Here is a 17,368-nt window from a genome sequence, read left to right as displayed (position 1 = left end):
TTGTGTGAATGGTTGTGGAAGTGGAAAACTTTATTTCAAGTCATTTTGTTAGTGGCGCAGGCCTAAAATTAATAAATAACAAAAACTAAATTGTAGATTTTTACATTTTGTCATACATTAGTTAGTGTTTTAATATACGAGTTAGATGCTTCTTTCTTTGAATGTAATTGTTTTATTTTGTTCCATAAAAAAGTAAAATTTTCGAGTAGAGATTTAGCCTTCTGTTGTACAAAGCCTGACTATAGGTTTTAAGCTCGGATTGAATAATGAAGCAAGCTGAACCAATACTTTACTATTTGCTAAAGCTCAAGCTCAAGCTCAAACTCAAGCCAACTTTGAGCGTACTTCCAAATCCCAACATCCAATACTTTACTATTAGAGATTTGATATGTTTTGTCTTATTTCAGCATTGCCTCCTTAGGCTGGCCACAAATTCAAGCTTGAATTATTCGTACATTCAATTTGAAATGATGTGCATGTGATTGTTGAGTTTGTAATGCTATCAAAAAATATATATATATATATATATATATATATATAAAATTAATAAGTTTTTTTGTGACTTCTTTCATACTCATGTAATAATTTTTGGTAATTTGATAAACCGATCGAGTACAGATTTTTTTCCCTTAAAAAAATTATAAAATTTTATATTAAAATCTTCCCAAAAAAAAAAAAAAATTATATATCAAGAATTTGAGCTGTTGTGCTTGTGCATATTCTTTAGAGTTTATCTTGAAGCGATATCAAACTATGCAATTTATTATGTAATTATTTTCAAATTTTATTATTTACTCACTTGTTTGAAAAATAAAATAAAAGAGTCACATAAAGAATTGAATTTGAATTCCTGAAATTTTTAAAAGACAAATTTTTTTCACTTCAATTAAAACTATTTTGTTTTATTTTCTTCAATTCTTTATTTTCTTGTATAAATTTTGAATTTTAAAATATAATAATAAGAGAAGAAGGACTTTTTTAAAATGAATTTTGTTATGTTTTCTTTTCTTCCATTCTTGAATTTCTTTAAAACTTTTGAATTTTAAAATATAATGATAAGAGTGTAAGTGCACAATTGTACCCGGACCCAAAAGCAGGTAATGGGCTCAGGCCCAACGAGCCTTATACAATGAAATTTATAGAGTATGGATTTGAAACCTAGGTTTGAGATGTTGGAAGTTCAATTAACAGGCTAGAGTGCCACAATCTATGCAAATGATAAACAAATATGACAAAAAGACCTCCTCGGACGTAAGCCGAGAACGATTTGTATAAATATTCTCTTTCTATGGCAAAGTTTACAATTCTTAGTTCTTTTTTAGCTAAGGAGCCGGTCCCCCTCTCTTTCCTCTCTCGTCTCCTTATATACTTCTTCTTTTTCACTGGTTCCTCCACGTGTCATACAAATCTTCTCCTTAGATACTTGTCCCATCCACCACATTCTTGAAGTCTTCAACTAATAGCAGGAAGGCTGAATTCTACTGTTCAGAGGTCATTTCTCCATTAATGCGGCCAGGGAGGTAGATGCAGGGCCTTTAATGTGGTGGTAGCAGCTTTTTCCTCAGATATTTCTCACACATTCTTGCTTCTAAAGGGTGCTTGGATCACCCTTTTACCCATCAGTTTCTTTAGAATCCTGCCTCTAACCCATTTAGCAAGTTCCAGGGTCATTGTCGGGCCTGTCCGAGGAGGCACTCCTCCTTGGACAACTCCTCGGATCTTTACAGTGCGGACTGACTTGTGGGCCTAGAGGCCCTGATAAAAACAAATTGGTACCAGCCAATCAGGCCCAAAGTCCAAACGTTTATTCAAGAGCTTTTACCCCCCACAAAGAGATTAAGGGTTTTAAAAAAAAAAAAATGAAGTTTGTTATGTAAAAGAGATACACATATAGAAACAAGGAAAACACACACACACACACGCACACACACACACACACATAATTATACTCTACTGACCTTTAAGAACGCGCTCAGAGGTTCTTTTATTTATTTCATTTTTTTTGAAAAGGTTAATAATTTACATTTATTATAATTTTGAAATATATATTTTTATTTTTCAAACAAATATAAATGATAAATTTTATAGATAAGTAGTAATTATAATTTCTTTTTTAAATGTGTTTTTGAAAGTGGCATAACAATATAGAGAAAAGTTTGGATAGGAAAAATAAGATAAAAGTAAGGGGAAAGAAGGCTAAATTTTAGGAGTTATCTTAGTTTTTCATTATTTTATTATTTTTTAAATTAGGAGTGTGTTACTTTTATTCAAATGAAAAAGGAACAAAAAATGTTAAATTTTAGGTTATAAAAAGATGAACGTGAAAAAAAAAAATCCTATGTTTTAGAAATTCTCTTTTTGAATTCAAAATAAAATTTGTTATTTGACATTTATGACCCTATTTCTAAGAAAAGTTACCATTCATTGATGAGGCTATATTTAAACTACATAAAAGTCCAGTTTAAAGAAAGGAATTAATCCTCTTATATATAACTAGCTTTTGAGCATGCGCTCTTCTATTTTTTTTTTGATAAATGTTAATAATTTGCATCTATTATAATTTAAAAATATATTCATTTATTTTTCAAACAAATAAAAACAATAAACTTTAGAGATAAGAAGTAACTGTAATTTTTTTTTTGAACATGAAGAGACAAAAATCCTAAATTTTAGGAGTTCTCTTTTTGAATTTAAGATGAAATTTATTATTTGACATTTATGACCCTATTTCTAAATGGAATTACGCTTCGTTAATGAAGATATTTTTGAACCACATAAAAATCCAGTTGAAAGTGAAGAATCATTTTATATATAGTATAGACTAGCCTCCTCATCACATGCGCTTTGCGTATGTGATGAGGCTTTTGTTTTTTTGTTTTTTTGTTTTTTTTTGTCTAGTGTCATATAATTTTCCATTTTTTATATTAAATTTTGGATAAGTTTGTTTTGAAGACATGGATTAGTAAGAGAGTATTTTATTTTGTAAGCATTTTAATTGAAATTGGAGATAAATTTTTTACCAGGTTATTCTCAAGTTTTTTTCCTGTTAAATATAAAGTTTAGGGGTATTTTTTAATGACATAAAAGTCTAGTCTAAAAAGGAGAAATCTCTTATAAATAGTATAGATATAGATGAAATAAGAGATTTTGGGTGCAGCTGCAAGGGAAACTTCTTTTGACTCGATCCACCTTTGTCTTACATGTAGTTCTTGTACTATGTGCCTAAGTATATGTCTTAGAAGTTGTATGACATAATTTTGCCACATGACTAGGGGTGGCAAATGGGTGGGGTTGGGAGGGTTTGGGGTGGGCATAACTGGGTTGGGTATATAAAAACCCAACTACCCATTAAAATCCATTTAACTAATTGCTTCTAACCCAAATCCAACCCAACCCAATTATTATGGGTAAACCCCAACCCACCCAATTACCCAATTATCAAAATTACCAAACTGCCACTATAGTGAAAATGACCAAAGTACTCTAAAATCTTCAAAAATGACCAAAATACCCCCGAATCTAAAAATTACCAAAATACCCCCAAATCTAAAAATTACCAAAATACCTCCGAAACCTAAAAAATTACCAAAATACCCATAAAACCCCAAAAAATGACTAAAATAACTCTGAAACCCAAAAAATAACCAAAATAACCCCGAAACCCAAAAAAATACCCCCAAAATCTTAAAATTACCAAAAAAAAAGCTATATTAATAAAGCTAATTATATGTACATTAATATTATTAATATAGTTTACTTAAGTTAAACTCAATTACTAAAGTTTAAAAAAATTACATTATTTGTTTGATTAAAACACAATTTTTAAAAGTTAAAAAAAAAATATTAATTTCATTATTCCGTTTAAATTATTTTAAAATCTATTATAATAATTTTATAATCTATCTTTTTTTTATTAGAACTTAGTCTTACATGATATTCATTTATCACAAATCTTAAAGTAATTTTTACTCTTTAATTTTTTACTATATGTTTATAATTTTTATTATTAAATTTTAATTTTACATTTAAATATTTAACTTTTTTGAGCTCTTAATAATTATTCTTTATCATTAGACCAATACACCAATTGATTTCTTGTATAAACATGAATCGAACCTCAAATCTCTTATTCAACAGTAATAGATTTTATCCGTTAAGTTAACTAGAATCTGCTCAAATACTTAATTTTGATTCATCTATAATTCTTAATTAAATTAATTATGTTACTTTTGCTAATTGAATCGAAGATGTAAGGGTTGTACAACAATACCAAGAATTCTAGCGATGTTGTGGTTTGATTGAGAGAGAGAACCACTAGATTGATCCTCTCTCTCTCTCTCTCTCTCAACTAAACCATAGAGTTTTTCTCTCTAAAACAATAAAACGATTGCAATTGGAATTTGAGAATTTTCTTCTCCACGTGACACTCATGTGAGTAAGAAGTTAGTCCATTTAACGGTTGATTAAACAAAAGTAGCACTTTGGCACACGTGTAAAGTTTAAAAATTAAATTAGCTAAAATGAAAGTTTACTTAGTGTAAACGTCACCTTTTAATTGATCCACACACATATGGATGGAACTCCTACATCATTGACAATAACTTCTTGCCTTTTGAAGCAGAGAAAATAAAGTCCATTCCTCTAGGACTGATCAATCAACCTGTCATCCAATATTGGCCGGAGAGTAGAGATGGGTCCTATTCAGTAAGCACGGGGTATAAGTGGCTGTGTGCTGAAGATAATAAAGAAGTGGCTTCAACCTCAAACTCAAAAATGACTCACGCCTTGTTTAAATGCTCTGCCAACGAGAGAAAACTAAATGCAGCGACAAATTATAGCAGAAAGCTCATGTCAACAATGCAAAAGTCAGTCTGAATCTGTCCTCCATGCCCTCTGGGATTGTGCCTCTATCCAATAGGTATGGGAATCAGATTTTGGATGGGTTATCGCCAAAAAACTTCAACGAGATCCTTCCAAAACTTGGCAAAATTGATCACTCAAAAGCCACGCCAATTAGAGCTCTTCATCACCATTGCTTGGTTCCTATGGTCTAGGCGGAATAAACTCAGGCTAAAAGAGGAAGCTCTCCCTCTAAACCATGTGGTTTTGGAAGCAAAGAGATACTTGATTCTACCTCAGCAACCGGTCAACACACTCCCAAAGAAACAATCACAAGCAAATGAAACAAAGTGGAAGCCTCCAGATTTCAATAGTTTCAAAACAAATTTTGATGGAGCCATGTTCTCAGGCAGGGGAGAGGCAGGCTTGGGGGTGGTAATACGTAACCATGAAGGAGAAATCATCGCGGCTCTCTCTGAAAAAAATCCCACAACCCCCTTCAGTTATCTGTTTGGAGCTATTAGTAGCAAGACGTGCTGCCATTTTTGTCCACGAAGTAGGTCTCCATGAGTTCATTTTGGAAGGAGACTTGGAAATTGTCATCAAATCCCTCCAAAAAGGGGATATGTTTCAATCTGCTTATGGTCATCTCTTTAGAGATACTATGTTCTATGTCAATTCCTTGAGATCCTATAGTTTTTCCTATACCTATAGGAAAGGAAATTCTGTAGCTGATGCTTTAGCAAAAAAAGCTAGATTTAGTTCTGATTTAACTATCTAGATGGAGTCTGTTCCACCAGATATTAACAAATTTGTATTGACAGATATGCCTCTTTCTTGATTTAATAAGACATTTCAGACTGGATTCTCAAAAAAAAAAAAAAAAAAAAAGTTTCCTCCATCGACCACTAGGCACCAATACTGTATCTCCTAATTGAAAACTAGGTTTGATTCCGAGAGTTTAGACATGGCTGCTTTAATGGGTAAGCTGGAGGCTGAGGTAGATTACAATTCCTCAGCCGACAAGTTCTACAACATCAGCAGCCAATCTTACCACATTGCGAATGCCTCTGATACAGTGCGTGAAGCTGAAGTACATGACGATTGGGAAACTACAGGCTCAGTCAGGATATGGAAATTCACTGTTGGTAAGGCAATATCATTCTGGTGTTCTTAAACTAATTAAGTTCTGGCAAAATGTGTTCACTTAGTCTTTGCTCGAGGTTTTGATAATGCCCATTACTTGAACTTAATTATCTTATTATAAACATAGATTTTTTAAATAAAAATACAAATAATATTTTTTTGAATAATAATTCCATAGTTATAAAAAGTAAATCATTGACATCTCCGTTAAAAACGTCAAAAGATGTCTGTTAAACTATAAATCTCTTAACCTTATCATAAATAAATGTAAAATAAAAGAACAAGTTGGATACCATAAAACGCGATTTTTGTAGTTGATATATATATGTTTCCTAGTTTCATGAACATGGAACCCTGACTGATGGCTACCTCTTGTTTTCATTTGAACCTACAGATGGAAATGTCGAGAATTTCAAGGATAAGGTAGAAATAGATGACGAAAACAAGATGGTAACTCTTAGTGCTCTGGAAGGACATTGCCTGGTCTTTACAAAAGCTATAAGGCTAACTTTCAGGTTCTGCCAAAGAGTGAGGGTGGCTCCGTGAAAGTGACTCTGGAATATGAGAAACTCAACGAAAATGTCCCGCCTCCTACTAAGTACCTTGATTTGATTGTTAATATTATCAACGATATTGATGCCCACGACCTCAAGGCTTAAAGTGGACTACACTTCTTTCGCATAATAAGAGAGTTCGGTAGCGATAGTGTTGGTTGCCAAATATATGAATAGTTTCTAATTTCAATAAAAGAGTGATGCCCAAGCTTACTATATAATTTATGATGGTGTTTGTTGCCAAGTATCTAAATAGTAAAGAGGTATATCATGTATTTGATACATGGTGTTTTCTTGAATAGTATGTTACTTTAATAAATAAGTGAAGTTTGTACATTTTTAAACCCCTTAAAATACAAGTTGTTTAACCTAGTTATATAGCAAAGTGATTACTTAGATAAATTATTCAAATCTAGGTCAACACAAGTAAATCATATCAAGTAAACAATGCGGAAAATAAAGAACACAACAATATGATAATCTAGGAAAACCAAACCGGTAAAAAATCTAGGGAGGATTTAACTTAGTTATCCTGAAGATAAAACAAGATCCACTATAAAAGAATTAAAGTTTTACAATAGCAACTTAGACCGCTAACATCCTATTGCTACCTCAAGTAGAAAACTTACTACCACGACCACGTGACAGCTCCGAGTCCATGGACTACCATTTTTTTTTTCTAGATCCACAACATCCACAAGTATACCACTTGTTTTTCTTTAAACTCTTTATGCAACAACTGAAATAATTACCAAGCTCTTGACATCAATCTCGATCTTGGCAACCCTAAATATGTATGAAGGCAAACACCTCTAGATCTTACAAGAGATTCACACATACAGCATAAACAACAAACCTAAAACGTGACTAGGGTTTTTTTATTTATATGAGATATAAAACATAAAACCCTACACGTCAGACGAGATTGGGCTAAGTTGGAAAATTCTGCAAAAAAACATTCTGCACGAGTTTCGATCGATCGAGTCTAATTTTTGATCGATTGAGCCTTGCAAAAATTGAACTGTAATTCCCTACAATCACTCAATTCCAATTTTACATAAACACACACTTTGAGCAGCCTAAATCTAGACTATAAGTTTTGATAATGGTTTTCCAACATATAAATATTTGTTAAGGACATATTTTATGTAGTTGGCTAATTCTTTGACAAAACGCACTTTACTTGTATTTGGATAGATCTAGGATGTGTTTAATACTCAAAGAACATGTTGTTCAAGTTTAGTATTAAATCCATGAAGATTGAACCAAGAAACAAGTGAAGAAAATGTGTTTACTAAAGCTGGACACCTGTTGGACAGCTGCTCGACAGCTGCTCGACCGATAGCTATCTATCGAGGTTTAATGAGGCTCGACAGATACTATCTATCGAGGTTACGGAAATCAGAATTTTTAGATCTGATTTTTGGGCCAGGCTTTTGTATTTGTGTAAGGTTTCTTTTCTCACAACCCTAGGCATATATAGGGCATATTTTAGAGGCCGTCACATAAGAGAATACAAGGAGAACATATGCAAAAGGTGACCTAAGCCTTATTCACTAAAAAAGAAGCTATTGTGTCTTTGCGCCTTAGGATTTTGTAATCAAGTGCTTCTTGATCTTCATTGTTGATGAAGTGAATAACTTTGCAACCAACATCTTCTTTTCTAGTTGGTGATTGAAGTCGCATACTGGGATCCGCGCAATTAATTAGTCACGTACTAGGATTCGTGCATCAAATGGTGAAGTTCATATATTGAAGAGTTCAGAGGTTCTGAAGCGGTAGAAGGTTTTTGCTGTGAGTTCATCTACGGGGATTGTAGAGTCTAGGGACAAAGGTTTTGTACTAGATTTGAAATTTCTCTTTACTATAATGGATTGCTTTTCGGGAAGGTTTCCCCCTAGGTTTTTTACTGTGAAACTGGTTGATTTCATTGGTTTTCCTAGGTCATTATATCTTGTTTTATTTATTTTTCCGTTGCACTTAGTTTTGACATGATGTTGATGTTTATTTGTTTTAACAAGTTTTATGCATAATAAATCTAATTAACAACTTGGGTTTAAAACTTGTTAATTCTATTAATCGGGGTCTAAATTTCCCAACAATATTGAAGTTTTAATACATTAGTTCCTAATTTCATAAAACTTAACAATGTTAAACTCACTATATAATTTATGATATAACTATTTTATAACATGATATGTTACCCATTATAAAGAATAATTCCCTTTTTTCTAATCTTTTGAATAATGATAAAAAATAATTCAAATACTCATTTATTATTTTATTGAGGTGACACCTAATTAGTTTGTAAAATTTATTTATTAAAATTGGTAGCAGTTCTAAGATTTTTTTATATATAGTAAGTGTATGTTTGTTTAGACCCCTTAAAATAGGTTGCTTAACCTAATATATTAATCAAGTGATTACTTAGACTAATTAATCAGATCTAGGTTAAACACAGATAAATCATATCATGCAAAGATGTGCAAAAGTAAATAACACCGCCATATGATGACCCAGGAAAACCAAAGAAACTAATCATTTCAAGGTAAAAATCTAGAGAAGATTTGACCTAACTATCCTCAAGGTAAACCAAATCCACTATAAGAAAATTGAAGTTTTTACAAAAGATTTAACCCTAAATCTTACCTCCAGTAGTAATTTACTGATACGACCACGTGCAAGTTCCAAATCCACGGACTCCTTCTCTTCTTGGATTTAGAGCAACACAAACCACCTTGCTTGCGACTTTGAGATCCCACTCAAAGGTTTCAAATCACCTTCAGTTGTTGATCTTGATGCAGTAACTATGTTTTACCAATGCTTGATTGTAGTTTGGCTCCGGTAGATTCTTGTGTAGTTAGAAGGTACAAAACCTCTCAAATTTCACAAAGAGTAACACACAAGTCTTCTTCAGCATGCTCAAAATGTGGCTAGGGTTTTTCTTTTATATGTAGAGAAGTTTAAGTGAAACCTTAAAAGCTTTTGCGGGCTTTGGGCTTGTTTAAAAATTCTGCAGAAACTATGCCTATAATTTTCGATTAGTCGAGCCTAATTTTCGATCGGTCGAGAAAGGCAGAACTTCACTTTTCTTTTCTACAATTAGCTGGACTTCAAAACTTGAAATAACCTGATTATTGCCTAAACACCTAGACTAGACATGTTTTGTTCTCGGTTTGCCAACACAATACAATAATGATTCTAAATATTTAATTCTAAATCTTTAGTACCTAACAATCTCCCCCTTTAGCAATCCATGACAAAACGCACATACAACATGTAATGCTTAAATCAAAAACTAGCTCAAATACAAATTATTGCCCTAATACAATTCTTACACAACTACTAACTATTAGTTGCTAGTATAGACAGCAGTTGTAGAAAGAATTAACCTATAGTTTCCTGAAACACTGAAAACAAATCATAAATGCATGTGTAGAAAATACAGTATAACACTCTAAATCAAAATTTGAACTTTAAATTCACAAAGCATATAAATAGATAGTGAACACATCAATATGAATAACCTTATAATCATCAACTATCATAATCAATAACCATATCACATCAATGTTTGTGAAGCAAAGACATACACAACAACGATAAATATAGACAAATAAACATAAAACCAAAAAAAAAAAAAAATCCAAATACGTAAAAAAAAAATATACATCAAAAACATCAAAACTCCTCCTTAATACAATAAGCCTACTCCCCCTATGTACAAAAAGTCCTAAACTCTACTCTCCCTTTTTGTTAAGTATTGCCAAAGGCAAAATCAGTCCTCAAAGGGTGGAAGAGGTGGAAAAGAACTCCTGTAGTCTATAATCAACTCTCAATAAGGCAACCTCCATCAACAACTCATCAAGAGGCTGTCCATGAGCAGCCTAAGTAGTCATGATGGATTGAATCATAGCACAGAGTGAAAGCAGAGGAGCAACTGTAGAATCAACATCCTCAGCATCACCAGCAAGATCCGAAGCTGCAGTCAGATCCACGAAAGTCTCCTCAGTAGTAGGCATAGAACCAGAGGTAGTAGTAGCAGCATCTTCTCGTGGTCTCTTGGAAGTCCCAATGCTTTGCTCAGTACCCTTCATCTATGCTTGTCTCTGTCTAATATGCACTAACTCTAGGGGAGGAAAAACTGACAAATCTAAGAACCTCAAAATCCTAAAAATGAACATAGGAAAGAATAACTTATGACTCTTACTCTTACTCCTATAGATATCAATAATGGTTTGTATAAACATGGACAGAAAACACATAGAACCATAAGTAATAAAAGCATAAAGAAAAGCACATCGCTTAATGGGAACAGTATGAGTATGTGAAATGGAATAGATGTTATGACATGTGATCCTTAAGCTCAGTGAACTCAAAAGAATTGATTCTTGGTTCGGAACCCCAAGAAACAGGACGACCACAAAAAAGAGACATCATATCATCAACTGCAGGAAACTCGGTGTATGGATATGTGAGTTTACGAACTAAAGACACTCCTAAAGCCTCAAAAATAGTTTGTTTAGTGATGCTAAACTCCTGAACACGGTTCTAGAAAGTCAAATAATGACCATCTGTAACCTCAGAATAGATAGAGAGATTAGAATAAAACTCTCAAATCAAGGCTGCCGAAGGAGGATCAGACACCTCACACAAGGAAACTCAATTCCTAGACACGAAGTTCCTACAAATAGAAGGATCTAGCTCACTCAACACTATCTCCCTCTCACCCCAAATAGACCTATGCTTAGTCAAGGTCTCATATGTTTCCTCACACTTAGCTAACAGAAACTGATCTCTATCACCTAAGGCTAAACCTGAAGAGGAAGACCCAGGGTTCCTATTGGCTCTAGCTTTGAATTTCCTACCAACCTTAGGAGCCATGAATAAGAATCAGAAACAAGGAAAACAAGAAAAACCAAGGGCAAACTGCAAAAGAAAGATTAGAGACAAGATAACACGCAATTTGAAAAAAAAAAACTATATGATGCATGATCTAATGCTCTTAAACAGTTTAAATCCATCACAATTTATAAAATTGACAAAGGAAGTTTAAGAATTTTAGAAAATCCCCAATTTTGAAAAACCTAATTCTCAAAAATCCTTAGTTTGACCAATTGAACAACACAACAAGTACAAAACAAGTTATAATTATTCAATCTATAAATATAAAAAGCCAATTTTTCCCAATTTCACAAAATCCCCAATTTCTTAAGAATTAAGAACCCTAATTTTGAAATTTTCAATTAAATACAAATTTTTTGAAATTAAAGTATGTGAAACATGTTTAAATGATGCATGAACAAAAACCCATGGTTTAGAATTGATCAAAAACCCCAAAATTTGAAATATGCGAAAATCCCTAAAAATTTCATGAAAAATGCATGTAATCATTTAAAAAGATGAAAAAGAAAGGATAAAAGAGTCTTACCTTAAGTGTATGAAGAAAACCTTTGAATCCTTGACCACAAAAATAATAAAAAATTTGAGAAGAAGGATCGAGAGAGGAATCAAAGAGATAGACAAAAAGCTCTTTTGAAAAAGTCAGATCTGATTCCTATATGTTTTTAAAATTCAAAATCCGATTAGTCGAGAGGAATCAAGTAGGAATCAAAATACACATGAAAACAGGCTCAACTAATTGAAAGGAATCAAGTAGGAATCGAAGGAACCCAAGAATTTATAAATAAAAAGCTATTTTTCTCCTTCCCATTTCGATCGGTCGAATTTCAAAGAGAGAAATTTTGAAAAATTCTGGAAATAATTCCTGCAGAATAATTTGAAAATTTGTTTTCATGATATGGCATGAATGTTCATGACTTTAAATGATCTTTACAATCAAATTTTTCAAAGACAAAAAAAAAAAAAAAAAAGAACCTTAACTTTTTGAAATTTCCTATCTCTTTTCTTCTCTCACACCTAAAAAAAATGCATTAAACACTTAAAGAAGTTTAATTTTGGTAGGCCACGAAACATAACACACAATCACATGTACCAAATTTAACAAAGTTTTGCTTGTGTTGTGTGCAACTAGCAAGTGCATGAGATACTCACAAGGTGATATGTAAACAGGGAATAAACATACTTTCTATATTATTCATCACATAAGTTTGAAACTGACTATCATCTAAAGAGTTGCATTATATAACTTCTACATCTCCTAGAAAACACGATTGCAACCATGCAATTTAATTCTTCTTTTTTTTTTTTTTTTTTTTTTTTTTTTTTTTTTCTTTTAAAGCATATTTTTCTTAGTTTTTCATTTTTCTTTTTGCTTCTTTTAACTAATGTACAATAACACCTTTAAGAATTTTGCTATACAAGCGCTACACCTTATCGAGTACAGCTTTTATGATTTGCACACGGATGTTCATGATTGGCGAGTAACAGTGGTGAGATGGTTATTTATGTCTTTCTCCTAGGATTTTGTAGTCCTTACTATCAAAAGTATGTAACTTCAAAATCAAGAGCATGTGTTTAAAAACCATGAACAACTCACACAATATAAGCACTACATGGCACAAACTAGCAAAGTGCAGAAAAATAAAGCTTATCAAAGTTAAACAAGGTACACAGTCATGAAATGCAAATTTCATAGGCCAACCTCAATTACACATCTTGAAGATGTATAATACAAAAAACCCTTTTTTTCTGATTTTCTTTTTTTTTTTTAAAAAAAAAAACTAAAAAACATGAAACAAAAAAAAAAAAAAAAAAAAAATCCTAGAATGCAATGTATGAATGTTATGCAAATGCAATCCTAAAAAAACAGTTTTGGTCACAAGAAATAGAAAGAATTAGCACAGGGGCCATGTCATACAAACTCACTGAGATTGAGTCTTTCGCATCCAGCCCCTTTTAGATGCAAACTTGGAGTTGGGATTTGTCCTAATTTTAGCTCCAGTATTGGTATAAAGGTTAACAACCTTCACCAACTCATGAATAAATGCAACAGGATCTTGTGCTTTTGGCACAGTCACTTTTTTTTTGTTGGGGAGATTGCTTTAAAGCTTGCAACTTAAAGCAATTTGGTTTAGTATGCCCAGCTCTACCACAAAAGTGACAAAACCACTGAGGTTTGTGGTTTTTCTTGCTTCCAGAATGATTAGAATTTTTTGTTTCAGACTCACTTAGATCTACCCTAGTTCTTCTAGAAGCAGGAGCTACTTCCTTAGGAGCCTTAGCATCAGAAAGAGTATGACGAACAACAGAAGATGTTGTAGCATGTACAAACTTAGGAGGATTCACTACAGTAGTAGATCCATTCTCAACAAACCCTAGACCTGTCTTATCAGAAACAGACTTTTGAACAAGCAACATCTCATCTATTTTAGAGGTAAAAGTTCTATCTATTTGTTCTCTAGCAACAAATAATTCTAATTCTAAACTTTTAACATTTTCAAGCAAAGACATGTTCTCAATCTTAATAGAGTTTAAGAGTTCATTAGCATCAAACAACTTTAACAAAAAAAAATTTCCTTTATTGTTTAAGAGTGTTTATCTTTTTCAACCTTGATTCAACACTCATAGCATCTTTAGCTACTATCTTGCAAAGCTTGCTATAAGCTTCCTGCAAATCTGCATTCTTAGAAAGTTCCCCATCAAAAGGTTTCTCATCAGCAGTTTCAATTTCACTTACTACAGCAGTAGTAGTGAAAGCCATGAAGTTTTCTTCTTGATCATTTTCAGACTCATGATTAGAAACTTCATCATCACTCAAAGTAACAGTCATAACCTTAACTTTTGATCTTAAGAAAGTTGGACACTCAGATTTCATATGACCGTAACCCTGACACCCATAACACTGTTGTTCTAAAGAATTATTTGAAGATTGACCTACTTTTTATTTTTATTTTTCAGCATTATTGTTTTTGACAGAGTCATTCTTCTTCACATTTTTAGGGTATGTTTAGTAACTATTTTTTCCCCTTATTTTCCGTTTTTAAAATTAATTTTCTACTTTTGAGACTAAAAACTCAATTTGGCAACCCAAAATGGACAGAAAATAAAAACTATTCTCAAAACTTAATTTGTGAAGGAAACTGAAAACATGCAAAATGCTGTTTTCAGTTTATAATTTTCAAGAGTTTATGAAAACACATATTTAATTGAATGAATTTGTCCCTTTTAATGAGTTAGCATTAGAGTTTAAATCCTAGTAACAATATATTTTAGTATTTTCTACTTTTTTTCTTCAAAAAACTATCTTTTTAATTTTAACTAACCAAACATGTTTTTGATTTCGAAAATACAAGAAAAATGTTTTTTCTTTTTACTCCCAAAAACAAGTTTTTGAAAATATAAATTAAAGATTGTTACCAAACATAACCTTAGTATCAACATTGTTTCTATTTCTTGCCCTCCTATTATTATTTCTCAGAAAATTTCTAAAGTTCTTAGTAAGATAAGCAATCTCAGTAGATGAGAGTTTATCATCAAATCCACAATCATCAACAGATTTTAAAGCCATAGATTTGGATTTATTAGTCTTCAGTAAATCAGATTCATAGGACTAAAGAGATCCTACAAGTTCATCTACAGGGATAAAGTCAACATCTTTACTTTCAGTTATGGCAGTCACTTTAGATCTAAAATCTTCAGTCAAAGATCTAAAAATTTTCCTAGCAATTTTAGGTTGATCATAAACTTCACTTAAATTAAAAGTAGATTTGAAAATATCATTCAACTTAGCATAGAATTCATCAAAAGATTCATCATCAGGCATTCTAATACTTTCAAATCTAGATGTCAACTACTGCCTTAGTGCCCTCATGCACTGTTTGCAAGATATTCCATGCAGTGTGAGCAATCTCCACATTTAAGATTCTCTTAAATTCTTTGATAGAAACAACATTGAATATCGCATTCATAACCTTGCTATTGAAGCTTGCTTCTTCCTTTTGGGCAGTAGTCCATTCACCAATAGTAGTAGTTGGTCTTTTCCAACCATTCTCAACAAACAACCACACTCTCTCATCAATGGATTTCAAGAAGGCTTTCATCTTTACTTTCCAATAAGCATAATTATTTCCATCAAAGTGTGGGGGGATTACTAGAGAGTGACCGTATTCCATGACAGCAGGGGTCGAGGATCAACTCTAGGTTGAGAACCTATAATTAAGAGCTAACCTATTCTGATACCACTTGTATGTTTGTTTAAACCTCTTAAAACAGATTGTTTTACCTAATATATTAATCAAGTGATTACTTAGATTAATTATTCAGATATAGGTTAAACACAAATAAATCATATCATGCAAGATGCAAAAAAGTAAATAACACCACGACATGATGACCTAGGAAAATCAAAGAAACTAACCGTTTCAAGGTAAAAACTTGGAGAGGATTTGACCTAACTATCCTCAAGGTAAACCAAATCCACTATAAGAGAATTGAAGGTTTTACAAAATATTTAACCCAATATCTAATGCTACCTCCAGTAGTAACTTACTGACACGATCACGTGCAAACTTCGAATCCACGGACTCTTTTTCTTCTTGAATTTACGGTAACACAAGCCGCCTTGCTTGTGACTTTGAGACCCCACTCAAAGGTTTCAGATCACTTTCAGTTTTTGATCTTGATGCAACAATTATGTTCTACCAATACTTGATTGTAGTTTTGGCTCTAGTAGATTCTTGTATAGCTAAAAGGTATAAAACCTCTCTAATCTCACAAAGAGTAACACATAAGTCTTCTTCAGCACGCTCAAAACGTGGCTAGGGTTTTTCTTTTATATGTAGAGAAGTTTAAGTGAAAATCTAAATGTTTTCGTGGGCTTTGGGCCTGTTTAAAAATTCTGCAGAAACTGTGCCTGCGATTTTCAATCGGTCGAGCCTAATTTTCGATCAGTCAAGAAAGGTAGAACTTCACTTTTCTTTTCTGTAATTAGCTGGACTTCAAAACTTGAAACAACCTTATTTAAGCATTGTCTAAACACCTAGACTAGACATGTTTTATTCTCAATTTGCCAACACAATACAATAATGATTCTAAATATTTAATTCTAAATCTTTAAAACCTAACAATAAGATTTACTTATTTAGTCTATTTTACAACTTTAACCACTCATTTATCGAAGCTTTCTATCTTAATTAAAGATGATAAATGAGTGGTTAAATTCGTATCGAAATCATCATTATCATTTTGATACATCTGTTGCTGCCGTAGATTTTTAATTGCAAGTGCTTAAGACGTAAATTGGGTGGATGGACAATGGAACTCTACACGCTTAGTTCAACTTAAGTTTCAAATGATGTCTAACAATTAGGTATGACATATGCAGTGTTGTTAATAAATATTAGGCGAAAGTAATTTTTTTGTCCCTGCATTTTTGGGTCACTTTGGTCTTTACATTTTGATATTAGTAAATTTGGTTCTTACTATTTTCAACTTATAGTCAATTTGATCCATACATTCTAGTAACGAATATACTGGTACATGTTATTTTCAATTTGCAGTTAATTTGGTGTTTGTCATTTTCAATTTTGTAGTCATTTTGGGTCTAAATCTGGATTTGTTTTAGTTACTGAGTTGACATGTGCGTGTCTACCAGAGTTGGGCTTTGGTAAATTTGATTTGTGTTTTTGTGTCTGGTTGCCAAGAAAGTGCAAAAGAAGCTGTCAATTGATGGTAGAGACCAAATTGACTGCTACCAAAATATAAAAATTAAATTAATTATGACCCCAAAATATAATGACCAAAGTAGTATTCTCTTAATTTCATCAAGCAAGAGAAAAAATAATTGTGATTTTATTTGAAGCATTTTGAATGCATGATATTGGCAATCATCCAAAGTAATAAATTTTCTTAATTTCTAATCAATTTAT

General features: G+C 32.2%; 1 protein-coding gene across 1 annotated transcript; it reads left to right on the top strand.

Moving 5' to 3' along the window:
• The first annotated feature begins 5,806 nt into the window (after positions 1 to 5,806).
• On the top strand, positions 5,807 to 6,644 carry LOC142628673 (MLP-like protein 43). The gene is made up of 3 exons (XM_075802720.1): positions 5,807 to 5,987; positions 6,380 to 6,435; positions 6,501 to 6,644. The coding sequence occupies exons 1-3, from the start codon at positions 5,807 to 5,809 to the stop codon at positions 6,642 to 6,644; spliced, it is 381 nt and encodes a 126-aa protein (XP_075658835.1).
• The last annotated feature ends 10,724 nt before the right edge of the window (positions 6,645 to 17,368 follow it).

Source organism: Castanea sativa, chromosome 3, assembly GCF_040712315.1.
Source record: "Castanea sativa cultivar Marrone di Chiusa Pesio chromosome 3, ASM4071231v1".
In the NCBI taxonomy this organism is placed as follows: Eukaryota; Viridiplantae; Streptophyta; class Magnoliopsida; order Fagales; family Fagaceae; genus Castanea; species Castanea sativa.
Note: the sequence above shows the minus strand (reverse complement) of the source record. Positions and strands in the feature narration are given on the sequence as shown.